Raw genomic sequence first — 25,839 nt, 5'->3', positions numbered from 1 at the left:
TATATTTGCTTGATATATTCACTAAAACTCCTTATTGAATTGAACGTCGGAGTATCTTTTACAGATATTTCTGCCGCGGTGTTCAGTCTTGACCAACGTATAACTCTCTCCCCTTTTTGACGACACCTTGATCGGAATTGCTATAACTCGGCCACCCAATACGGACGAATCAAAGAGTATATTGATGAGTTTTAAAAAATTTATACAATCTTTTTTTTCATATCGGAATTATGTGAGTGTTATCTCTTTTAACTTTTACAAATACTTCACCAAATAGAAGTAGAATTGCTCTTTCAATAAATTTGTCACAAACTTTATCTAGTTCTTCATTAATGTCTGCCTGTATGAAATTGAAATATCCTCCCATCCACTATTACATGTCAATGCTAGTAGCTTAATTTCATTTGTAGACATTGAAGTAATCAAGGTCCTTCGGGACCTCTTCGTTGTAGCGAAATATTTGCTCAATTTGTCATTCTTTGTCCAATTTTTTTTAACTTAAAGAGAGTGAGTTCATACATTTTAGAATGTATTTTGAAAGAAAAAATATAGAAAAATAATTTTTTTGAATAACTTAAATAATAAGTTAAAAAAAGTTAATTTTAATTTTAAAAATTAAATTTTAAATTAATTAAATATAATTTTTATTTTGAATATTTAGTGAAATTAAAATACAGTCGATTATTCACGTTATTAATATCTCTCATTGTTCATTTAGTAGAATTAATTTCAAAAATAAAAAACTCATCTCTTTGACATTGTCCTACAATTTTTTTGGTGGTAGTATAATGTATATATAATTACTGCTGATATCTATTTTTATTGAATTTACTATGTTATCATATTTAAATTTTTAGTATCTCACATATTATATTATGTGTCAGGTTGGCTTTGCTTATTAAGTTATTATTGTGTTATTCAATCTTTTCTTTTTTGCAGATGTATATTTGGATTCATAGGAACTACTCAAGATAGTTCCACCTATTAAATCAAAATGAAATAATTTGAATTGAATGAAAGTCACCACCAACCACTATTTATAACTTAAATTTTGAATTTGATGAAGTGAGAATGGTGTATTTCTATTCATAATTAGTGCCTGATTTATAAAAAAAAAAAATTAGTTCCTAAAAAACTGTTAGTTATGAGTGTAAATCATAACCACATTATAGATATATTATTCTTGTAATAACTTGAAGTGTTTAAATGTATGTTTAAATATACATAAAATATTTTTTTTTTATGGAAGGATTGTAGAAATAAGAACTAGGGCAAAATGCACATTTTAACTAAATGGAGGAAAAAATTATATAAATCAACCAAAAACAAAAACATTACATGAATGGTTCAAGAGGACATTTATATGTAAATCGAATGAGTCTCATTCGAATTATACAACCCAATACTAATTCGAAGGAAGCCAATTTGAATTAGTAGTGATGCACACAAATCGAATTTGACTAATTCGAATTATACATGCATGAAATGTACTACTACATCCAATTACATTGATTCGAATTACATTTGCACGTGAGCTACACTAATTTAAATCAACCAAATTTGAAGTGTCCAACCAAATTCGAAGTGCCCATAGTTTGTTGAACATGGTAATTCGAATTACTAAAACTTTTCCTATAAATAGAGTTCGAATTAAACTCATTCGAACTACAATTTCAAACCTCTGTCCCACCAAATCCTAGAGAAAATCCTTTCCCTATAACTCCAACAAAGTGTTCAACATTATATTCCGCTAATGGGAGATAACCTGGACCGGCTTTATCGTTTGGATGGAGTCGTCCATATAGCTGGTGTTATCAATGAAGAGGTTAGTGCACACTTTTCTTTTTAAAATAGGATTTAATGTGTTACTTTTATATTTTTATTGTTTGTTTCTTATAATGCTAGTAGTTATTTACAGTTGTTAAGTTAGATATAGTGGTTATATTAGTGGTTTAGGATAATGGGGTGAAACTTATTAAGATTAGGATTTTTTTTGTTAATATGAATAGTAGTCATTGAAGTAAATTTTTATGTTAATGTTATACAGTTTTTAAGAAAATATTTTTTTATTAGGTCCTAGTTTGATGTATATATGATATTATTTTGCATTTTAACGCGTAACATTATTTGGTTGCGTACAAATTATATTCTTTGGATTAAGATATGCATTAGTTGATGTGTTACATAAATACGTTCTGAGCCGAGGGACAACTTGCTACATTTTTTTATGCAGCCCCACCGATGTATCACGAGCATGCGATGGCAGCAGGGTATGCGCTTGAACGAGAGGATCGTTTCGTACTTGCAGATGGTCGGTGTATACCATCTTGCGAGGCTGAACGAGACTTGGTTTAGGTTGGATGAGCCGTTGATTAGTGCATTCATTGAGCGATGGTGTCTGGAGACGCACACGTTTCATATGCCGTTCGGGGAGTGCACAATTTCACTACAGGACGTGGCGTACCAGTTAGGGCTACCAATTGATGAACATTATGTCAGTGGTTTCCTAACAGATTTTGAGCAATACATCAAAGGTGGTCGCCCAGCTTGGGCATGGTTTGAGGAGCTGATGAGTATTTAGCCTCCTGCGAACTGCATTGACAAGTTCGCAGTAGGATGCAGTTGGTTTTAGGACACATTCGGAGACCTTCCTGATGGTGCCGATGAGGCCATTGTTAAGAGGTATACAATGCACGGTATGCAGCATGTCGAATACAGATTGTACGGTATGAAGCAGGTGGTAGCCAACCTCCGTCGGGAGATTCATGTGTCGCCTTGATACCATTGTGCCGATCTGATATCACCAGAATACCCGACTGTGGTGTCACGTGCTGGCGGATGTGGGATAGGAAAAAAGACCACGACTCAGCATTCTCACCCTCCACAAGTGCAAATGCAATAGGTAGGATGTTGGAGTTCCTGTCTTGTGCAATTACAACTAGCAACGTACCCCTGTATTTGCCATATAGGTGGGTCCCGTTGATACTAACCAACGGCTTGCAATGCCGGAATGCCTCAATACACGGTGGGAATGTCCAAACAAGCCAGTGAAAATAGGCTTGCGACTGGTCTACCTGCCCACCCACTCACACAGGATTCGTTCTCAACACTGCAACATTACCAGGCATCTTCATCTGCACACCTAGGACCCATTGCAGCAACTCATTGTATAACTCATCCCAATCTCCGTAAATATGTGCTACGGTCTTCTGCTTAGCCAACCAAACCCTCCTATAAGTCGGTCTAAACCCGAAATGTGCCTCTGTCGTATTGAGTAGTACCTTGATACACACGGCTACATCAGCTCTAACCATTGTCAGTATGAAGGCCGATATCACATGATAATCAAGAATCCTGTGATCGCTTGAGATCGACGTGGCCAGACAAGTATAAGGTCCATTGTATCGTTTTACCTCCCAAATACCTTTACGATGGCTAAGATTGATCCTAATTAACCATGTGCACCCGTTGCCAAATTCCTTACACTTTCCAATGTACTTGCGATAATTGGACTCTACCACTTTGTACTGTACCCCGCATCGGATGCTATAGGTCTTCACGCTTAACACGGCCTCCTCTTTGTCCTGAAACTGCTGACCAACCTGAAATTCTGATAGACCTCTGGTACCCTGTGTATCTCTAGCACTAAATCCAACAGGTTCGCCAGGAATCCCCTCCTTGTCTCATGGCATCCAAGTCAAAAAATGAAAAGTGTGGGGGATACTGTTGAGTCCCTGTGGTGGACGCTCCGCCAGCCCTAGCTGGATTACTTGCTGCTATGTCATCACCGCTATCATTGGCAACGATGTTCAGATCCACATCATCAGCGTCATCATCATCCGGCAATACATGGTTTATACCATCCGGTGTCCCACCATGTAAAGAAACCGACGCCGTATCAATAATACCAACTTCTTCATCACCACTGCGGTTGAATTAGCTGCGAAGGACGGGAAGACAACCACCATTGCCTGAGGTGCAATCACAGGCACGGATGAAAAGGCACCAACAGACCTCAAACTAGAACAGATTGCTGTTTCTGGAGTTTGGGGATTCCGGTTCGAACCATCTGAGCTAGAGACCACATCTACAAGTTTGGCCAACAGCTCAGGTGTCCTGACATCGGGAAACTGCCGACGACAATGGAACAGAACCTCCAAATCCTCATCATTCCCTATGACAAACGAATCGTATTTCGCATCTTCTCGCAAAACTGAAATCGAAATGCAATTGAATAACTTCTCAACCCGTTTCACGCCTTGCAACCCCAGTTTCTGGATTATAGAATTCAGGAACTCAGCGAAGCTCATTTTAGGTTTTAGAAAAACACTGAGAGGATCTTTATCAGTAAATAAACTTAATACTAGAGCGTGTTTTTTTCTTAATCAACCCTCTATAGTGCACTAACACTAAAAAACTCTCCTCACTAGCCATTATGTTTCACTCCAATGGGAGGAATTTACGTTCACAGTATATTTATATACGTGGGGGCTTAAGTAAATCGAATTTACCTCGTTCAATTTACATGTTCTTGATAATTCGAAACATGTTGCTTCGAATTACTAGTGACGTCCTTGCATGCATAATTTGAATTGGTCAAATTCGATTTATATGCATCACTACTAATTCGATTTGGCCTGATTCGAATTAGTGTTGGATTGTGTAAATCGAATGGGTCTCATTCATTTACATAAAATTGTTCTTTTGGGAGATCCATGTAACGTTTTTGCTTTTGGTTGATTTGTGTAATTTTTTTATTCCATTTGATTTATTAGTGCATTTTGCCCTAAGAACTAAGATAAAAAAAAAAAATACAAACCTAAAACAAAAGAAAGATTTTTTATCGCAAAACTTGTAAAAATATATAATTTAAAAAAATCATATTAGAATTGATATCTCCTTAAAATCATGTTGATATTTTAGTATATTCACAAAGACCATCAAATACTTGCTGCGTTTTTAAAACACATAATGTTGTATGTGTAACTTCTTATATATTATTGTAGCAATTTTCTGTGGTATACGTATTTGATAGTGGCATTGATGGTGAACTTATTTCTATATTTTATTTATTATTCTCATAAAATTATTTATACGTCTTAAAAATTTAAAAGTAAAGTCTCATTGGGCTGGAGCAATTTGCCGCTCCTTCCTTGTTGCCCAGTCTCTTGTCTTGCACATTGTTACCGAATTTATTATTGAAAACAACATCATTTATATTCAACTATAGCAATTGATAAGAAAGGTTATATATATGAAATAATAATTATAAGTTACTGATGCCATGTCTGTCTAAACTGAAATAAAAAAGAAATGTATTATAAGCAACTACTTAATTACCAATTCAATGAGATTATCGTTGATTAACGAAACATGTTACATAATTCCATTGCTGTAGAGCATTCTTGTTAGGCGTATAACATATTTACAGTAGCTACTACGCCTACAAGTTGAAACATGGAGATGGGTAAGTTGTGCTAGGCTATAAGCTAAGCCTACAATAGATGTAACATAAATGTTGGAAAGACTTGCGAACAACGTTAATAATGTTAGTGCTACTGAATGGATTGAAGCGGAACATGCGTGAGCATCACACTTGTTTAATGTTATTCACCCTTGTACCACGCCTTGCGTGCTTCATATTCATTGCTGAGTGCTGCAAATGATTGCTAGCTAGTCCATGGAAAACCACCCCCGCTCTAGTAACATTTGTTTTCATCTAAATACAACCATTAAGAATATCATATTTTCTTAATTACATAACAAAGTATTTAAAAAAAAAGGTAACATGAGAAATTTGATTTTCTTCTTATCACTTTTAAATTTCAAGTTTTCTGGTTAAAAGAAAAGAGAAAATTTTTTTAGTAGACTCTACTCCTTTAAAATTATTATATAAAATTTTCTCCTTCTTTCTATTTTTTATTTAAACAAAGTTAAAATACATACCCAAATCAAAATCTATTCTATGTTGGGCTGAAGTGATTATCCGTCCAACTGAATAGGAGCAGGTTGAGTAATATAAATTGTCATTTCTAATTCTAATAGCAAATCATATTTTAAATAAAGAATTTATTAATTTATAAGTATAAATTTTAGAAAATATAGATACAAACTGTATTAATTTATATGTACAAAATTTTGATAAATATAAATATAAATTATATATATTTTTTGTATAAAATATACATAATTATTACTAATAAAGTATTAATAAAAAATAATAATATTTATTATTTATGTAGCATTATTCTTTTAAAAAATGCTGCATTTTCTAATTTATATACAACACAGACACACTCCGTCAAAAATCCGTTAGTTGAGGTTGAAAAGAAAGGAGAATGTGAGAATGTGGTGTAGTAACAGTATTGACAATGGCCGTTACTATTACACCCATAACAGTTGGCATATTAACAAATATTACGGCGGCAAAATGGCCAAAACCCCCAAGCCACCATAACCATCACTCTCACTACTCTAATCCCAGCTTAAGGGGGAAGGAAGGGGCCACAACCAGTTCACTTCCTAATTCTTGTTCAATTTCAATTCCTATTCTTATTCTTATTATATTCCCTACTCCTCCAATCGTAAGTCCTTCTCATCTCTCCTCAATTCTTTCAAGGGCTTCAATTCACTTTTTTTGGGGGAGATTTTCTAGGGCTTCTTACTCTCAAACTATTGCAAGATGTGGTTTCGATTCTTCGAATAAAGTTCAAGGAATTGTTTCTGCTGACCACAATGCGGTTGTTTCCACTGAGCATAAGGTCGCAAAGGGAGCAGAACAGTGACCAGAAGAGCCGTGTCACGGTGTACCTCAATGTTTATGATCTTACTCCCATAAACAATTATCTTTATTTCTTTGGCCTTGGGGTCTTTCATTCTGGTATTGAAGGTTTGTCTAATTCTCTTCCTTTTATGCTAATTTTTTTATTTTTCAACTCCTTCATGTCATGTTTTGTTGTCTGCTCTGCTTGTTATGGAGCACTTTTTAGCATTAGGTGCTAGATTGAGGATACAATTTTAAACACTATTGAAACATTCTGATTCAAAATGTCGTGTTTTGTTGATTTTAATGGCTTAAGATTCTGTTATTTATGTTCTTCATTGATGAATTTATGATACTAATAAAAACAAGTCTCTCTCTTTTCTCCTAACAGTATGTGCATTTACATTTGGGGATCTTTGAATTGTCTCCATAAGTATGTCACATGTGAAATGAGCTGTTGATGCATTAGTTTATACTTTAGACAATAAAACTGGCATAAGAGGCTGGATCTCCTCTTATTTTCCCAATCTTAACTGTGATGTGATAGCTTCATTTGTTGTTAAATACGGTTGATAAGTGTTGGACGAATTTATCGCTTTCTAATTTTGTATGATTATCCTCAAAATTTGATTTATTTGGGTGGTGAGACTATTGATTTTGTGTTGAAGTACAGCTGGAAGAGGGAATCTACAATAACTGAGCTACAGCATATGACAACTTAATGTATATAATAACATTAGACAATAAATTCATCCAGCTCTTGAACAATGGGTGTCAAATTTGCAGGACCATTTCATGTCAGTGAAGGAACGTATATGTACTTTATTAAGAACATCTTGTACTAACTTATTGTTTTCATGAACAGTGCATGGTATGGAATATGGCTTTGGAGCCCATGAGTACGCATCGAGCGGTGTGTTTGAGGTAGAACCAAGAAGTTGCCCCGGTTTCATCTTTAGACGATCAGTGTTGTTGGGCAGCACCGATATGTCTAAATCAGAGTTCCGGTCTTTCATTGAGCGCCTCGCTGAAAAATATCATGGAGACACTTACCATCTTATTGCCAAGAATTGCAACCATTTTACAGATGAAGTTTCCCAACAATTAACTGGGAAGCCAATTCCTGCATGGGTAAATCGGCTGGCTCATGTCGGTAAGTATTTCTTCTTGCTGATGTTGTATATTTTGTAATTTGAATGTTTAGCATGCAAATGCAATTTATGTTCTATAGCTTTATTTCATTTTTTTTTAAATAAGATGCTGCAAGCATGCTTACAATTGGACTTTGTTCCACAATATGGTGTGAGTTTAGGATGTATTTGATTTTATTTCATAGACTGATTCTGTTATAGTTATTTTGGTTAGAATTGATTTTAACTTATAGTAATTTATGTCTGGTTATTTGATATAATAAATTGTTGTTTGGATATTGATAAAATCATAATATCGATGGCTATGAATTTTATAGTGTCTTTATTTATTTATTTATTGCCTATACTCAAATAACATGTGATTACACTTTAGAGGATAATTTGGGAAGTTTACAATTAAAATAACTCACTGTGAAAAAGTTCCAACGAGAAAGAAGAAAGCGATACTTTTTCCAAAACATTGGTTTAGAGCTATAATTGATTTTGGGAAGGAGGATCCTAACATACTTGGAACAAAATCAAGTTTGCATCTGGGATTTTAAGAGTGCAAATGCATATCCAAACACAGGCTTGCATTTGATGTGTTTTTGCCTTTCAGGTTCTTTCTGCAGTTGTCTGCTTCCACAAAGCCTTCAGGTCGCTGCAGTTAGACATCTCCCGGAATGCCTCACATATTCTGGTAAGACAGACAATTGGTTGTCCTTAATGATTTCTTGTTTAGATTTTATTGGTTAATGGTTGTGCAAGAAAGACTATATTTGTTATAGACGGGCACATTGAATATGTTAAAATATGTTGGTCTCTGTATGTAACTGCTGTCAAAGACTTATTGAGGGAAAGTTGCACTTCAGGTGAGTCCAGAAGGAGGCAGATTTAGAGTGTGCTTTTGAACTTTCTTTCTTCCCTTGAGAAATATGAAGCATTATAGCATATATTTGAATTATAAAGACTTCTGTAAACTATTGAATATTTTGTTTGTGTATTATTATACAATCTAGGATGGATATCCTGTTTTTTGTGATAATATTTTCTAAAATATATGCTCCTTGTGATGATTCGGGGGCTCTTAGTGGACTGTAGAAGAAAGGATTCTTGCCCCTCTGTAATAATATGAAATCATGAGAGAAAATGGATCTAAATAACTGTCATTGCAGATGACGATGGATCAAAATCCGATGGCCTTTCCTTGTCAGTCGAAAGTGAAGACGAGGATTCAAATCACCATCTCCTAACTGCACCAAACGGTGATATCGCCTTTCTAAAGGAGAAACCAGTTAGGGTAGCAAGAGAGGTCATATGATTGTTATTCCTTCATCTTCTGGGTTATTATTGTCCGGTTGTTCTACTGTCTTGTACCGTATGTATAATGAGCCTTTATAGTACAACAATTTTCTCATAAGTGAAATATCTTAGACTGAAAGTCAAAGGGTTAAGCTTGTAGACTGAAGACAATAGTGTGTTGTATATTTTATCATGCAAGTGTCAATATGGACCAGATGATACTGTTGTAGATGTTACTAATTACCAAGTGCAATATACACCAAGATGTGGGTACTATGCCAGTTTAACTTTATCCCCCAGCCTCCCCCTCTCTTGTAGTTAAAGTTACATTCGAAATTACCAGTTACTCTAAATATATTTGTGCTTTCCCCCATTAAATAGTATCAATGTCATAGTCTCATAGACTAAAGGGAGGGATTCAGTGCACAAAAAGTGCAGTGTAGACGGTTTTAACATGATAAATGTATGTGGATAGTTATAGTCTCAGCTCAGAGACTACAGAAGGAGGGAAAAAAAGGTATAACTGTGACATGGTCGAATATCAGATGAGATTTTGAGTGTGTCACGCAAAGGGATGATGCTCTAGGTTCTAGCTGTGCTTTGTACCGGCAAATTTCGTAAAGAAACAGTCTTTGATAGTAACAAGGAACGGAATATAATCATATGGTATCTTAAATAGGCTACTGTCATTAATATTGTTATACAGATACTGGCATACACATTATATATAAATATAGAATCACTTGATTGCCTTTTAACCATGTTGACAAGTTTACTCTACATAACACCCTCGTTGGATTCTTATTTATTAAGAGAACTTTCTTATCTTTTTCTAATAAAAATGACTTGTATTTTCCACATAGACTAGTACAGCTCCAAGTCAAGCAAATGAGACAGAAAATTATGATGGTGATAGGCGACCAGGTCACAAGGGACATTTCACATTTCTGTTTCAGGTCAACATTCAATTTAGGCCCATGTGTAACTTTTTGAGAGATTCTGCTCCTGCTCGTTCCTTAGCAAGGGGTTTACAGGTTTATTTATTTGTCCCCACCCAAAGTCCTCATCTTTAACCTTTATGACCCACATCAACACCATACCTTGTAGAAACTTGTAAGAAATTATGTACTTTTAGTTTTGTGGCGTTTGTCCATTCAATTTTGCTTTTATTTTTATTATTATTGAAAAAACTCAGCCAATGATAATGCATTTTGAATAAATAGGGAGTACACCGCTCTTTGAAAAATACCTAGAGGAAATAAATAAATAAAATAAATTGTGTGTTTTACAATTTGTAAAAAAAAATATTAGTCCATCTGAAAGTTAAAAAGAAAAATATGTGGCTAACTCAATTAATTAGTAGATTACTCTTTTAAATCTCAACTATTCATATAAAACTTAACAAAATAGAAAGTTAAAATTTGTCTAATTAATAAATAGTATAATATTTTTTATTGAATAAAAAGAGCTTAAGAATGGGGGAAAAAAAACTCCAAATAGTAAAGTTGGAAAAAGAGAAAGAAAATGTGCTAATAGAACGGTGAAGGATCTTTAAATGGTAGATTAGGATTGCTGGTGTTGGAATTTTATTCCACCCCTGACCCCACTAACCAATATAACTAGTTAAGAACTGGCAAAGAGTGCCTCACACATCCTATTATTCTAATTGTCCTTCAAGACTTGTTCTGCATTTTCAAGTCAATAACCGATGGCTTCATTCACCTACTTCTCCTTCTTCTTCTTCTTCATTCTCCTCTTGGTTTTAACCTTCCAAACCTCAACCACCAAAGCCACATATTCAAGCTACCATGATTCATCCAAGTGCAGCCATGATGGCCCTTCCATCCACTATCCATTCCACATAAAAGGATCCCTCCCTGGCTTTGAACTCCTCTGCAAGGAAAACCTCACCACTATCCATTTTCCATCTTATGGTGATTTGGTTGTCAAATCCATTAGCTATGATACCAAAAAGATTCAGCTTCTTGATCCCAAGAACTGTGTTCATGGTGTCTTTCTCAACCTCAATCTCTCATCTACACCTTTCCAATACTACCATGTTCTGAAGAACTACACATACCTCAATTGCTCTACAAAGCTATCTACCCCTTCTTTCACTGAGGTTCCATGCTTGAGTGCCTCAGGTTCTCATGTTTACACTGTCGACCCTGAACTGCATGTGCCTGGTTCTTGCAACGGTTTCAAAACCGTGGCAATTCCCTTTGAGTATAGCCCTTATATCTCAGACAATAGTCTTGGTCTTGCATTGACATGGAACTTGCCGCATTCTGAAGAAAGAAAAGACAAAGCAATAAGCAAGACCACAGATTCCCACACAACACGTTACACAGGTAAAAATTAATCTTTTTTCATTTATATTAGTTTGTACTTTGTTAATTCATAATCACGCGAGTAGAAATTTTAATGTCAGCATGTATATTTTATGAGACATTAAGAAATTTCTTATAGTACATCAGTAATTATTGTATTGCATGAAGATTCTATAACTTTTAACTTTATGTTTGAACCTTGTGTCCAGTTTTAGGATTGAGCATGTGTTCTTTGGCGGTGGCAATTGCACTTATGATGATAAACATAATAAAGGTTACTGGGTCCACATGGAATTGCAGTGAGAAAGAGGACCCATTATTGCAGAGCTTGCCAAATGTCTAGTCCACTATATTCTAAAGTTTTGTGATAGTTATATGTTTTGTACTAAATTGGAAAATGCTTTGCCAAGAGCAAAATATTACTGCTCAATGTAAAAAAGACTTTAAACAGAGGTGTTACTAATGGCTCATATATATTCATATATCCTTTAAGCTGTTACTGTTAGATTGCTAACTTGCTTTAATGTTTGGAAAATATTCATAGGAAAAAAAGATTGGTTACGAGTATATATAACCAGAATTCTAGTAGGAATATGTTAAGATTCAATGGGGTGTTGATTACTTGTAGATGCCATGCCTAATTAAAACTTTGACAATTAAATTTCTGACTTTTAGTATTCTCTTAAATAAAATTTTTCTTGCCTGCACCTCAAACTCAAAGACAGTCTACCTTCAAGTCAATATCATAGTTTTTGCCATTTTGGTCAACGGATAGTATTGAGAAAGGATAAACGATAAAAAAAAATGCATGTAACTTGGCACTGATAAAAATATTTTTGAATTTTATTATCAACGAAAATATTTGTAAATAATTTTAAAATATGTCAAAAATATCTACTGTGATTAAAGATTTGCTTCTAAGGCTAGTAACGGGTAAGATAAGGTAGGGTCTAAATCCTACCCTAATCCTACTCGCAAGTTGAAAATTTCATTAAAATTCTACTCTACTCTATCTGTGGGTTGAGAATCTCTCAACCCTAATCCTACTCATACCCTAAAGTTTTAAATCCTACTCTATCCTATTCTACCCGCAGAAATATCAAATTTTTTAAAGTAAATATAAAATTCAATCATTCTGAATTTCATACATATTAATAACATAAAAAAAAAAACTAATGTTCTAAATTACTAAATTAACTAACTAATTTATGGTTGTTCACTTATTGTAAGTCATTACATGAGGAGGGTTGTGAGTTAGTTCAACTCTCACTTCCTTCACTATATACCTAATTTTTATAAAATATGTGTTATATATGAGGTGCGGATAGGGTAGAATAGGATACACTCTAAACCTGTATCCTACCCTACCCACAGGCATACCTGAACCGATTTCTACCCTATCCGCAGTGGGTCGGGTAGCTTACTCTACTCGAATAGGTTGGACCAATTCATTTGCAAATGTTAGAGTCCCACGTTCTAAATAAGAACTACCGTTTGTCACATGATTCTTTTGCATTAATCTAGAACATTTCAGTTCATAGATGCACATTTTTGTTACGTTTTTAAATAATTAAAAATATTTTTATAGATGATAAAATTTTTAAAAATTTTTGCAATGACAAAATAATTCAAATACATTTTTAGTAGTTTAACCTACTGAGAAATCAAACTGTAAATAAGGCTGGGAGTTTTTTTTTTTCTTGTTATTAAAACGGGCCAGTGACACAGCCCATGTAATGGGAATGAGGTTCAGTGATGAGGGATCCAACTTTAAAGATGGGCTAAAAGACCATGGGCTTTGACACCAAATTAAAAGTTAACTTTAATGCCAATGAACCTTATTTCACATAGCATATCTCCTCCTCCTTACTTTAAAGGTCTAGGATTCAAATCCTAGATATTGCAATTGAAGAAAAAATATGGTAAAAAAATGTGAAGAGTGTGTGGATGGAATGTGTATCTAAGATTAAGGATTGTTCAATTTATTAGGGTACCTAAAATTAGAAGTTGTCCAATTGACTGACCAAAAAAAAAATGCCAATTGGCCACATATATGAGTCGTGCACGCTTTAACTGTCGGCTTGGTTGTCCATGAAGTAATGGAAGCTTACAAGTAAAAGGATTAGGCACATGCTGGTTAAGTCATCTGGAAATCAATCTTCCCTGTAAATTTTAGCCTTGCATCGTCTTTGAATTTAATGGAAAGAAAACAAACTTATCTACCTCATGCACCATAATAATTTCTTCTCACAAGAGCGAATTCTCAGTTCAAAGAATAGTATTTCATGTATTTAATTTGTATGGATTGTTATTTTTAAAACAAAAACGTTATATATATACTAAAAACTAGTCATAATATCAACTATTAAATCAGTTATTATATTTGTGTTAAATATATATGTTATTTAATCTATTTTTAATATATATTTTATATTCTAATATATATTTTTATAAATAATTAATTTGATGAATGACAGGTTTTTAATATACATATATAACACTTATTATTTAAGAAATAAAATTATCTGTTTGTTAAAATTAAATTCATAATTTTATTATATTTTGTTGATTAATTAGTTAATTTTTTAAATTAAAAACTAAAAAACTCTAAAAATACTAAAACTCCTAAAACTTGATCATTTTTATGTATTTATAAATATTATTTATATTTTTTACAGAATGGAACGAAAATAATAAAAATTTATATGTAGTTAGTTTTATATAAAATTAATAATTAAAAATTACTAGATAATAATTTAGTCAAGTTTATTAAATATGAAAAATACTTAATGTGAGTTGAGGGTAGCAATTTTAATTGAAGGGCGTGATTGTCGTTATTAGTAACTAACAGCCTAACAGGAATGGGAACACTAATAAGCGTTGGGAGAAGTAGTTGGTTAGAATCAAGTTGAAGCCTTGACTACACTACAATACACCAAACGCACCTTCCTCAACCCCTTGCGACTTGGCGATGGCGATGGCCATGGCAATGGCGATTCTCTTCATAATCTTCCCCCTCGCCTACTCCATTCCCTTTATCGTCCTCCATGGTATCTCACTTTTACTTACTTGCTTACCTTCATATAAATGTAGTAAACTTTGGTATAAATGAGTTTAGTTACACTTTCATTCTGCTTTTCCATTTGACTATAGTAGTTCTAATATTTAATTTCGGTTACTCCTTTCCAATTTCTGCCACATATGTTTCCGATTTTACACGGATTCGGTTTCTGAAAAGCCTTCATGTTTCATATCACATCATATACTATTACTCATATAGGTTGCAGCCTGCGCTACTTGTTTGTTGCATTTTTTTGGGAATTTATTCTATTTCTAGTTAAATTATTGATTATCTTTCTAAATACATCCTCCTAGACAAGGTTATCAAACTATCCGGTTAAAACTCATGACTCTTATGATTGACAAGTTTAGGCCCTAGACTGAGTTTACAAGTTTACTAGTTGAGTTTGCTGATTTAAGTGTAGCTAAGTCAAGGAATGAATGATTCTTTTACAAGATTTCAAGACTTAGAAATTATCTAACTTATTCAGTATTTAGGAGGATGTTTAGGATTTTTTTTTAAAGATGCTATATTATTGTTCTTTATTTTGTTACGGTTTCACCATCTTTAGGTAGCATTATACTAGTATTACAATGAATTCTTGTGGCAGGAATTGGAGACCAGTGCTCCAATCGTGGAGTGAAAACTTTCACTGAGGAATTGAACAGCTTCTCGGGTGTGAAAGGATACTGCGTGTATGCTTGCATTACTCTTGTTCTTTATATTAATTTCTTCCCTATATGTAGAGTACAGTTATTTTATGGTGCATCATTTCTAGTATTTTCCCCAGTTCTGTTTTGAACTCAGCATGCTGAAGCTGTAATTTAACTTTCTTCACTGATAAAGTATCCCAATTTTTCCAGTGAGATAGGCAATGGATCATGGGATTCATGGTTTCTGCCTTTGACAGAGCAGGTATAGTTAAGAAAAAAGAGGATTTAGTATGTTGAGTGGAAGGAATTGCTAGTATTTATTATATAACATTTGTGTTCTTTTACTTGATTGCAGACTAATATTGTTTGTGAAAAGGTGATTAGGATTCCTGCAGTATTATGGTAACATTTCTTGCTATGCTTTTAAACCTAATTTTGCCTTTTGAAAATGTGACCTCTGCCACCACGTGCAGGTGAAGCAAATGAAAGAATTGAAGGGAGGATACAACATTGTTGGGCTCTCACAAGTATGACAACAGAATTGGATTTTTCTAATTTTTTCCTTTTGTTTCTCTGTTCATGTGAATTCTCTTTCAATCTTTGGAATGCCAATGAGTGCTGACGAGTGCTATATTAGAAAGTTTTTGCAAATGCTTTAAATGAATTTAAGGTGCCTCCAACAAAATAGGGAAGTTATGCTGACAGAATACTTGTGACTAATCTTTTTACATTCAAAGTAATCCAATGAAGTTATGATTTATCTGTTATTTCAGACCCAAGCTTTATAAATAGATGACATTAGTAAAGGTTTGCATCAGCCAAGTCCCCCTTGACAGATATTTGGTGACAATGCTGTTGATTTCCCTTGTCGTTTATGTGTGTTTTCTTGCAATTCATCTTAGTTTATTATATTTTTCGTAACACTTAGTTACATATTTCATTGCTTTTCCTTGTTATGCATTTTTTTTAGCATGTTTTGTAACAATTTGTGATATTTATTTTACATTTTCTATTATTTAGTTACTTATTTTGTTTGAGAAGAGAGATGGGTAGGCAGATGACCTAACTCTGATATTACTTTTCCTTTTTCAGCTATTCATCATGTAATATTAAACAACTACTTAGTTTCATAGCTCATTCCTGTTGGCTCATTGTGGAATTTTGTGAAGGAGGACCTCCTGTAAGAATCTATAATATTCCAAGTGTAGTACTTTTTTCCAAATTTTACCTGATGATTTATGTATATCTCTACCTATTTCCTTGTTGGCATTATAAACAAATATCTAAATAACAGGAAATATAGTTAAAAATAATTTCCCTGAAATATGAAGAAAGTTTTCTCAGTCTCCGAAATTATTGGGAAATTTGACTGCATTAGTTCTTCAATAAAGAACTATTGATTTTCCTGTTGGAAAATGCAATGAAATTTGAGTACATTAAGTAGCTATCAGTACCACAGCTGAAAAAGTTTATAGATAATAAATATGACTTTACCTCTACCATTGTCAATTTATTCATGAGGTTTGTTCTATATTATTGTTGGAACAGGTTAAAAACTTTATATCCTTAGCAGGCCCTCATGCTGGTACTGCTTCAGTTCCTCTATGTGGTGTGAGTATCTTTCCAGGATGATGTATTTGTAATTCCTGTGTCTTGTGCTATTGATTTTGGAAATACTGCATGCTATATTACCACCTTCCCGTATATATTTTTTTAATCAATCTCCACTTCCGCTATTTTATAAGAAGGTGCAAACAATGTAACTAATAATAATATGTGAAACTCTAATCATTTGCATCTTATTTTGAAAATTCTTTTCAACAATTTGGATTGATGGCATCCTTGACATATTGCAATTAAATACGTAAAATGTGTAAGAGAAGACGAGGAGCGAAAATTAAACGATGTCTTTTACCTTGATAGAATAGCAAAGATGGATAATGTAAAAGAGATTCAGCTACCTTTCTTCACCATAGCTCTTTTGTCCCCTTCTGAAGATAGAGACTAGGACTAGGAGCAATCGGGAACGAACATATGGTCCTCTTTAAAACCTAGTGAGGACTTATATTTTTTCTCTGTTTTTCATTTCATTTCCTCCCAATGTTTGATTCCATGAAATACAGCAAAGCTATTTAAGGAGATTTATCTTCTATAGAGTATTATATTAGATAAACTTAAAAAAACTCTTCTGTCTGATTTTATCTCTACATTTTGACAAAATACCAATTTTCTTTTGCCTGATTCTGATATATTAAATTGTATTTCATTTTGGCTTTATACAGTCTGGTATCTTCTGCATCCTTGCAGACAGCCTCATCAAGGGACAAGTTTACAGTGACTATATTCAAGTATTCATCTCTATCATTTCATTTTTTTTTTTCTTTCACTGTCTTGGCACTTAGCATCATGCAACTCATGTTATTGAACTTACCTCAAAATTTTAAAATTGCAGGAACACTTAGCTCCAAGTGGATATCTTAAATTACCAAATGTGAGTATTCCTCTGTTTAATACTTCAAAAGATAAGAAGTTGTGACTGATGACTTATTTCTCTAACTAGAGCAATTTGAGGAATGAAAATTCACTTCTTTGTTATATCTATCTTTATCGATCACCATAATGGAGTCAACTGCGTCCATTCTTACTTGTCTGGTTGCTTTGCTTAAATTTGATCCAAACCTTGACATTAAGATCAATTCTAAATTCAGGCTATACCCGATTATTTGGAGAAATGTAGGTTTCTCCCAGTGCTTAACAACGAGATACCAAGTAAGAGAAATTTCACTTACAAGGAAAGATTTAGTAGCTTGAAGAACTTGGTACTTATCATGGTGAGTCCTCTACAGGTATCTTTGATGATTTATGAATTTTTCTAGCTGAATTCCTGAAAGCCAAATTGATTTATTTACCATCTTTCTTTCTACATTAACAGTTTGAGCAAGACACTGTTTTGATACCAAAGGAAACTTCCTGGTTTGGATATTACCCAGATGGCGAATTCAACCCAGTTTTACCACCTCAAGAGGTATGTCTTGTAATTTGACTGCTCTAGATATTTAGCTGTCATGCCTTCAGATTCTGTCATCTATTTGAGTTCGTAAGTGTTGTTATTATCCCGACTTCTTAAAAGTAGATTCTATAAGTTTCCTTTGAGTAGCAAACGTAACACCAAAGACTGAAACACTTGCTTCCCATTTCCCAGCATTATTTGATGCTAATTGTTTGCTGCATACTGTTGCACTATATATGGTTTGGCAGGGGACTTTTGTAGCTAAAAGTTTCAGTCTATCAGCACCAACGCATTGTTTCTATTGAAGGATCTTAGGATCAATGCCTTCTAAGATATGAATCAATTCATAGTTGAAATTGTAGTTCATGGCATATCGTAAAAATTAATGCTTTAATATCAAATAATCATATGTTTTGAAAGTCATAAATCAAAGCATAGCAATGCAACGTGAGATTTGAAAAACTATGATGAAAGGTTCTTCAAACCATGTAATGTGAGCTCTGTCACAAAATTTCTTGTTTCATTGACACATTTCCTCTTTTCTTACTTTATCTGCTTTTCAGACAAAACTTTACATTGAAGACTGGATTGGTTTAAGAACACTGGATAAAGCTGGCAGAGTCCACTTCATTAGTGTTCCGGGAAAACACCTTGGAATCTCCGTGGAAGATATGAAGAAACATGTAGTGCCGTACTTGAAGGACCACTCATCGAAGGAAGATTACACCAGCAAGGCTGGTTTCTCGAGAATGCGAAAAATTCTATCAGAGCACTAATGAAGCCGCCTTGTTTCGAACAATGGAGGTATAACCATCAGCTTAAGCATAAGTAAATAGATCATTGCCATACTGGTGGCCTTACATTGTACATCATACATGGTTTCATTGGTTAATTGATTGATTGGCAACAACGAAGATCAGTGTCTAACCAAAAGGGAGGTCATCCTATTATACTTGATGATTGTTGTACACCATTTGAAAAATTGTAGGAAAATGTGTTTGAACTGATATTTGCACCAAATTACACTACAAGAGTATACTACTTATTGATTGGGATTGGTGGCCAAGTATTTCCATGATTAATTCATAGCAAAAAAGTCCATTATCATCTACTGTAGTTTAGAAAGCAAACTTTTTCACGATTTCAATAAGGCAATAGTAGACCTTATTATTAAAAGTTAGCTTTTTGACATTCATAATCACAAGGGTTGGTTGAAGGACAGCACCACCTACCATGTAGCTAATTTACTCACATTGGTGATATATTTTCTTGCTTATTATGAGTCATTTTTATTTTACCCATAAAATGTCCTGTGCAAGTTAATTTTCTCGGCCCCTCTAAATCCTTAATTTATTAGTAAATGGGTCCTTGTCGTATTCATGGCCTACAGCATTCAAGGCTTAAATTTCATTGGACTCCAGTCTACACCACCAAGACCAATAGGGCGCTACAAAATTAATGAAATTTGAGTGCATTGCATCTATGCCTTGAAAAGTGAGCCCTCATCAAGTAGTAGAAACTCTAACTGTCGTCAATAATAAATGAACCACGTATGATCAGGTTACGTTTAAACCTAGGACTATTTAGTAGTACGAAAATGTTTGTAATAAAAAATAATTAGCCAAAAACAGTTTACCTTATTTAACATTTATTGTATTAGAAAAGAAACATTGTTCTATTTATCATCATGCATGGAATAAGTCATACAGGAGGTTAGTAAAACTGAAAAGCTTGCTTGCAACATATAATTTTTTTTTTTTTTTTTTTTTTTTTTTGGTCAAGTGGATTGGACAACCCCAATCCTAGGCATTACACCCATGTATTGCAACATATGTTTGTTCTTGCCATTATGCTCCTATTTCATGGGGAATACTTTTTTTCTTTTTCTCTGAAATTTCTGGGCCATTCGGATGTGCAGATAAACAATGGGCCCCTTCCCTAATATCATGCCACTCACAGGTGAAGAAGCTTTTTTCCTTTTTCCTTTTTTTTCAGCCTTTTCCGTTTCAACGGTGTTTATTGAATTATTGGTGAAACACTTGGGCTTCAAATACAAATACAATGATTGTTGATCATGATACATTTATTTTATTTATTTATATAGATTTTACGCTTTACTGTATATAAATTATTTCTGCCAATATTGGATAATAGGTAAAGTGGAAAAAGTTCCATTTTCATGTAAAAGAATAAAGAAAAAGATAAACGTACGTAGTGATAATAACTTTGAGCAAACTAAAAAGCAACTCCCTATAGAATAAGGTAGCCTTTAAAAAAACAAAAATCAGATCCTTAGTAAATAATTGGTTTAAGGACAGTCTCAATTTAAAGCTAGCTTTGATACAATTGTCCCACCTAGCAGCAATCATTGAATTGGAGATGATCCTAACTCTTATGGAAGAAAAGAATTAGTCAATCATTTATATATTTCTTAGCTATAGTGAAATAAATAAAGTAACTTTACTAATGGACCCAGTCAACCTTTGAAAAGAAGAACATAGGCAAACTGCATGTGTCCCTATATACAGACAAAATAAGTTTTGAAAACCAGAAAATTAAAGTCAGTTAGCATAGTCAGATTATGGGTTATCCAATTTCATTCAAATGCAAACACAAGCACTTGTTTAAAAGAGATTGCTCAATCTGAGAATTTTGTTTCAACAACACATAGTTCTTGACTAGTCAAGATTCGCCCAATGATGAAATCATGATACCAAGTAGCAATATATATATAGTTTCAAGTAGTCACGTAGAAGGTTTAATTTGAAAGTGTTATTGACCGGCGATCTATAAAACAAGAGTTCCTATTTCCTAGCATGCATGTACTTTCAAGTTTGAATGTGTTTCAAAATACATTCCTTCAAGAATCTTATGAAGTCTACCATGGAACGTGGAATATGATTTGGATTTCAACATTTTGAACAATATCCTTGGAGAATGCTGATGTGAGAAAACCGTGGTATAATATGAAATCAAAACAGCCAATTTCAACGTAGTATATGATTTTGAACAATATTTGAAAATGAAACAGCCAATGTATGTATAGATATTTTTTTTCCTTCCTTCTTTGTTCTTTCTAAGTATACCATTTCATCCTTCTTAAATTAATCTTCTGTTTTGTTTTTAAAGCTCATTAAAAAAGGAATGTACTGAATACACATTTATCTATTTATATTAAGAATTTAGTTATATATAGGATTTAACTACCTTGTGTCATAAAGACAAATTTTAATATTATAAGTTAAAAAACATTGTATTAAAAATATAAAAAACTTAAGTTTTTAATATATTTATTTTGTATTTATTAAAAAATTTAATAAAATTCTATGAATAGTAATTAATTTATTATATATTCTTAGACACACATATTAGTTAAATTTTTAATTGTTTTATATTTTAAAAATATATTTTAATGATATAATAATATTTTTAACTTTTTATGTATTTAATGTATTAAAAATATAAAAAATTATTTTATCAATAACTTTAACAAAATAATTTCTTTTGCGATACTCTTAAAATGTGTCTTTCAGCAAGACTCTTATATTATTTTTTTAATAACGCAGAATTAAATGAAAGAAAAAGTTAGGGGTAAACATAACAACTATGTCAAACGAGATAGAATAATAGTTTGCTTAGAATTTTGTATGTTCCTTTTTTCCTTTAAGTTGATTCCCTGCGCAGCTGCACCAGTATTTTGTGATAAATGATAATACATAAGCACGTACATAAAAAGATTTTAATCTTTTTTCTTGGGTTACATATAACATATCTCATTATTAACTAAATATCTTAGCGTTAAATCCACGTGTTTCCTGGTGAGTTTGTGAGAGGTAGGAAACGAAAAGAATAGGGAAGAAGAAAATTACAAAGAAGGCAAAGTCAATAATGTAGAGTATGATGAGAGAATAAACGCACTAGGCTCCAAAGAAGATTAATTAATTGCCCCCACACGCTTAATGTGTATTTAGCCAATTTAACCAGACAATAGTAAAATGCTCCTTAATCCCTTCTAATAGTGATTCACCAATTCAGGTTCTTCACCTTTTATAATTAGAAAGCGTCATCTTCCGGACTCAATAATATTAATATCCCAAAAATGTTAAGCTAATGTTTGCCGCTTTTTATGACAAGTTGACAACAAATTATTCAAATGATTTACTATTCTTTTTTTATTTTATTTTTTTATCTTTAGCTCAAACAAATTGACACGCTAAACCGCAATTAGTCCCTACGGATCTCCACGTATACAAAAATCAAACTTTGAAACATTTCCTTAATCTCATCAACCAAATTCAACTTGCTGTTAGGTTAAGGGGGAGAAATTAAAAGAAAAAAATTACAAAATATAACTAATTAATTAATTAATTAGACGATTTCACTTTACACAAAGTCTCATATTAATGATGAGAGCTTGAAGGGGGGCGAAAAGTAAGTATATATTTTTTTTTTGAAGAGTGGAAACAAAAAACACCCTAACTAGTACTAGCTAGAATAGGTCATGCCCCCTAAACGAAAAGAAAGATGATGGGTCAAATTAATACAAAACATTGTAGACCCACCAAATCATTTCCCTAACCACCATATCTTAGACCATACTTTGATCGCAGAATTCATGGGTACGCTATTACACCCTATTAATATTTTCAATTTGGGGGTGCGTTTCTTTTGTCCCAAACGATGTCGTTTGTTTCGTCTTAGGCGTGCACGTCACGACCTGGGACGGAAGACAGGAGGAGCAGCGGCCCAGGGCCCAATTGGAATGGGCCGAGTGTGGTGATGGGGTTGTGGCATCTGATGATGACGCGTGGCGGGATCGACGGCTGAGGGAGGAACAGCGACGCGCTCACACGAAGGGCACATGGTGAGGGTAGTTGGCGGACTCATCTGCATGTAGAACTGAGGGGAAAGCTTGAGTGCTCTCAGTTCTTGAACCTCCTTCTGTAGTCTCCTATTCTCCTCCGTTAGATTCTCACAGCATCTCTTTAGAAACTCACAGTCAACCTCTGTTTGCTTCAGCTTCGTCCTGAAAAACCAAATAAACCGTAAATAAATAAAGTGATAAATAAATAAATAAAAGAGGTGGAAGAAAGTGTGAAATACCAACCTTGCCCTTCTGTTTTGGAACCAGACTTCAACTTGTCTTGCGCGAAGGCCAAGCTGCTTTGCTAGTGCTAACTTTTGCTTCTGCAGAAGAAGGCATAGGTAAGAGACAAAAACATAGGAGTGATGAAGGTTGTTTAATTTGAGTATGGTGGTGGTTGCTTACGGGGTTGAGAGTGTTGTGTTCTTTGAAACTCTCTTCCAGGACAGCGGATTGGTCCTTAGAGAGCCTGAGCTTCTTGCGGGAGGTTTCACCGTCTTCTTCGTCGGAGATGCCTCTGGAAGAAGCTCTCTCCGTGTCGTGATCTTCGCCATTATTTTGTTCTCTCTCGCTGCTCCTCTTGCCGCTCACACTCGAAACTGTGCTGTTCGGCGACGACACTCCGGCGTCGTCTTCGCAGTCCACGCCGGACGGCAAGCTGTTCACGTCGATCCCCCGGAGGAGGAACGATCCACCTTCAGCACTGCCCCTGCATGTCTCCGAATCTCGATTATCTGCATGTGAAACAACAAATTTTAATTAAGAAAAAAAAGAGTGAAAGAGGGAGGGTGAAGAAAGAGGTTGTTTTTTAGGAACGTAAGCAGGCCACGCATGCTACTTTTAATTGAGGCAAAGAAAAAAGGGACCAGATCCGAATAAACTAGAAGCATGCATGTAAGGGAGAAAAAGGTAAAAGAAAGAATAATCGAAAAAAAATACCCACCTGAAGAATTGAAGGGTTGGTTGTTCCAAGAAGGGGTTTTGTAGGGAGAAGGGATGAGATTGAGTTGTTGTTGAGGGAAGCTCAAACTTAGGGTGAGCCCCAAATCTTGGTTTTCCATGGTCATGAGAGTGAGAGAGAGGTTTGGGGTGGTTTGTTTGGAGAGAAGTTAGAGAGGAGAGGGGGGATTATATAGAAAGTAGTGGGGAAGTGGTGGTGTGTTGAGTGATGTCAGGGACAGGGGAGGGGGCAATTATGAATAATCAGAATCATGGGTGTTGCCCCCCAAATAATAATAATACTCACCCTTTTCTTTTGATTCTTCTCTCTCTCCTTTTATTACTCATTTTCATTAACTCTCTCCACCCACTTTCTTCATCTCACACCCCCTTTGACCATTTGGTAAAATACATAGGCTCTTTTCACACCTTACACATTCTCTTCCTCACAACCAAAGGAATTTACAAATGCTCATTTTTATTCTAATTAATTTTAATATATTCACAATATCAAAAATGTATTTAGATTATTTTTTTTAAATAGTAAATTTAAAATTAAATATTTTTATTAATATGATAATATAATATTAATTTTAATGTAAAAACTTTTAAATTGATATATAAAAATCATATTTGATGACATTAATTCAAAAAATTTGAGAAATTTTATTTCCTATCATATGCCCCATGATCCTAATTATCAGTACAAAGTATATAAAGTTTAAAAGTATTTTATTTATTTCAAATGCATACTAATTAAATGGAGTTATGTATAAGGATAAAAATGAACATATCTCAATTACTAAGAAGAAATTACACATATTAAATATTAAATTTATTATAAAAGTATTTCTAATCATCCACATAACTTTTAAAATTAAATTCTATACTTTTACTTATTAATTTATCACGTTTTTAAGAAGAAATTGGTAATTTGGAATAAAGGTAATAACTATATTTTTGTTTATTATTAAAATAATTAGATATTAAAACTTAAATATATATGAATAATAATTTAGTAATTACAACTTCCTTTGATAAACTTTGAAAATGTATACTTAAATATAATACTCAAAATTAATATAAAAATGCTCTTTTAAAAAGTACTAATTTAATTTCTCTTATATACATCGCTTATGCTTAGTACAACTCTATTTATTTTAAAAAGTACTAATTTAATTTAATTTTCCCACTAAGAGAATATAGTGACAAGAGGTCATTCAAATCTAGGTGCACATAATATCATTAAATGATTATTACAAAACTACTTATTCAATTAACACATGCTCATAGTGGCACTAGTACATTTTAAAACCAAGTGGTTTTGTTTTCCTATTTATTCAAATTAAAAATTATTATTCTTTTGACACTAAAATTCTAAAAGCTATATATCAGAAATAAGGTCATCAATTGATATTGACACGGAATCTCTTTGTTTTCGTTTCATGATGACTGCAAGATGCATGTACAAATGCGAGGCATTAATAATTGTAGTTTGAATATTGCCAAAGATCTCCATCTTTTACAATAAGAAAATAATTGAACCGTTTATTGGGATTAAAATAGGAAGGAGGGATGGTGCACTTAAATTCCTTTATTAGGCAAATCCAACAAGCCCGTAATAAACCCACATGGTTTCCATTCCATACTGTCCACAGTACCGAATTGCAATAAACAACATTTCTTTTAGAGAAATTCGAACTTACGACTTCTTAAATGAGTATGAAAAAATTATACTATAATTCTTTCGTCAATAAATAATATTATTAATTAAATCTTTAAAAAAT

At 33.5% G+C, this 25,839-nt stretch overlaps 5 protein-coding genes across 5 annotated transcripts; 3 read left to right on the top strand and 2 right to left on the bottom strand.

Annotated features, from left to right (window-relative positions):
• Positions 1-2,675: 2,675 nt before the first annotated feature.
• LOC107487314 (uncharacterized) lies at positions 2,676-4,310 on the bottom strand. The gene is made up of 4 exons (XM_016107932.1): positions 4,015-4,310; positions 3,771-3,925; positions 3,091-3,682; positions 2,676-2,952 (listed from the first exon to the last, which is right to left on the bottom strand). Exons 1-4 carry the CDS (start codon positions 4,308-4,310, stop codon positions 2,676-2,678), a joined length of 1,320 nt encoding a protein of 439 aa, XP_015963418.1.
• Positions 4,311-6,405: 2,095 nt separating this feature from the next.
• On the top strand, positions 6,406-9,487 carry LOC107487494 (deSI-like protein At4g17486). Its single transcript, XM_016108140.3, has 4 exons — positions 6,406-6,889; positions 7,629-7,916; positions 8,513-8,593; positions 9,069-9,487. Exons 1-4 carry the CDS (start codon positions 6,736-6,738, stop codon positions 9,212-9,214), a joined length of 669 nt encoding a protein of 222 aa, XP_015963626.1. The 5' UTR covers positions 6,406-6,735; the 3' UTR covers positions 9,215-9,487.
• Positions 9,488-10,808: 1,321 nt separating this feature from the next.
• On the top strand, positions 10,809-12,030 carry LOC107487492 (putative RING-H2 finger protein ATL21A). The gene is made up of 2 exons (XM_016108137.3): positions 10,809-11,546; positions 11,735-12,030. Exons 1-2 carry the CDS (start codon positions 10,904-10,906, stop codon positions 11,866-11,868), a joined length of 777 nt encoding a protein of 258 aa, XP_015963623.1. The 5' UTR covers positions 10,809-10,903; the 3' UTR covers positions 11,869-12,030.
• Positions 12,031-14,379: 2,349 nt separating this feature from the next.
• LOC107487493 (uncharacterized) lies at positions 14,380-19,555 on the top strand. The gene is made up of 13 exons (XM_016108139.3): positions 14,380-14,575; positions 15,197-15,281; positions 15,450-15,501; positions 15,595-15,615; positions 15,713-15,766; positions 15,928-15,931; positions 16,373-16,419; positions 16,788-16,850; positions 17,522-17,587; positions 17,692-17,730; positions 17,948-18,070; positions 18,172-18,264; positions 18,813-19,555. The coding sequence occupies exons 1-13, from the start codon at positions 14,497-14,499 to the stop codon at positions 19,023-19,025; spliced, it is 939 nt and encodes a 312-aa protein (XP_015963625.1). The 5' UTR covers positions 14,380-14,496; the 3' UTR covers positions 19,026-19,555.
• Positions 19,556-22,588: 3,033 nt separating this feature from the next.
• LOC107487491 (homeobox-leucine zipper protein HAT4) lies at positions 22,589-24,333 on the bottom strand. The gene is made up of 4 exons (XM_016108136.3): positions 24,057-24,333; positions 23,519-23,847; positions 23,357-23,436; positions 22,589-23,275 (listed from the first exon to the last, which is right to left on the bottom strand). The coding sequence occupies exons 1-4, from the start codon at positions 24,178-24,180 to the stop codon at positions 22,960-22,962; spliced, it is 849 nt and encodes a 282-aa protein (XP_015963622.1). The 5' UTR covers positions 24,181-24,333; the 3' UTR covers positions 22,589-22,959.
• Between the last annotated feature and the right edge of the window lie 1,506 nt (positions 24,334-25,839).

Source organism: Arachis duranensis, chromosome 5, assembly GCF_000817695.3.
Source record: "Arachis duranensis cultivar V14167 chromosome 5, aradu.V14167.gnm2.J7QH, whole genome shotgun sequence".
Taxonomy (NCBI): Eukaryota; Viridiplantae; Streptophyta; class Magnoliopsida; order Fabales; family Fabaceae; genus Arachis; species Arachis duranensis.
This window is presented reverse-complemented; position numbering and strand designations above follow the sequence as displayed.

Bases quoted from the DNA above. Each gene is read 5' to 3' on its own strand.
- LOC107487314 (XM_016107932.1), bottom strand. From the start codon at position 4,310: ATGAGCTTCGCTGAGTTCCTGAATTCTATAATCCAGAAACTGGGGTTG. The intron at 3,926-4,014 runs GTCTGTTGGTGC...ATTCAACCGCAG, and splicing joins GCAATCTGTTCTAGTTTGAG to TGGTGATGAAGAAGTTGGTA. The intron at 2,953-3,090 runs GTGAGTGGGTGG...TGGCAAATACAG, and splicing joins GTGTTGAGAACGAATCCTGT to GGGTACGTTGCTAGTTGTAA.
- LOC107487494 (XM_016108140.3), top strand. From the start codon at position 6,736: ATGCGGTTGTTTCCACTGAGCATAAGGTCGCAAAGGGAGCAGAACAGT. The intron at 6,890-7,628 runs GTTTGTCTAATT...TTTCATGAACAG, and splicing joins CTTTCATTCTGGTATTGAAG to TGCATGGTATGGAATATGGC. The intron at 8,594-9,068 runs GTAAGACAGACA...CTGTCATTGCAG, and splicing joins GGAATGCCTCACATATTCTG to ATGACGATGGATCAAAATCC.
- LOC107487492 (XM_016108137.3), top strand. From the start codon at position 10,904: ATGGCTTCATTCACCTACTTCTCCTTCTTCTTCTTCTTCATTCTCCTC. The intron at 11,547-11,734 runs GTAAAAATTAAT...CCTTGTGTCCAG, and splicing joins CCACACAACACGTTACACAG to TTTTAGGATTGAGCATGTGT.
- LOC107487493 (XM_016108139.3), top strand. From the start codon at position 14,497: ATGGCGATGGCCATGGCAATGGCGATTCTCTTCATAATCTTCCCCCTC. The intron at 15,282-15,449 runs GTATGCTTGCAT...CAATTTTTCCAG, and splicing joins GGTGTGAAAGGATACTGCGT to TGAGATAGGCAATGGATCAT. The intron at 16,851-17,521 runs GTGAGTATCTTT...GGCTTTATACAG, and splicing joins CTTCAGTTCCTCTATGTGGT to TCTGGTATCTTCTGCATCCT.
- LOC107487491 (XM_016108136.3), bottom strand. From the start codon at position 24,180: ATGACCATGGAAAACCAAGATTTGGGGCTCACCCTAAGTTTGAGCTTC. The intron at 23,437-23,518 runs GTAAGCAACCAC...CTTCTTCTGCAG, and splicing joins AACACAACACTCTCAACCCC to AAGCAAAAGTTAGCACTAGC. The intron at 23,276-23,356 runs GTTGGTATTTCA...TTGGTTTTTCAG, and splicing joins TTCCAAAACAGAAGGGCAAG to GACGAAGCTGAAGCAAACAG.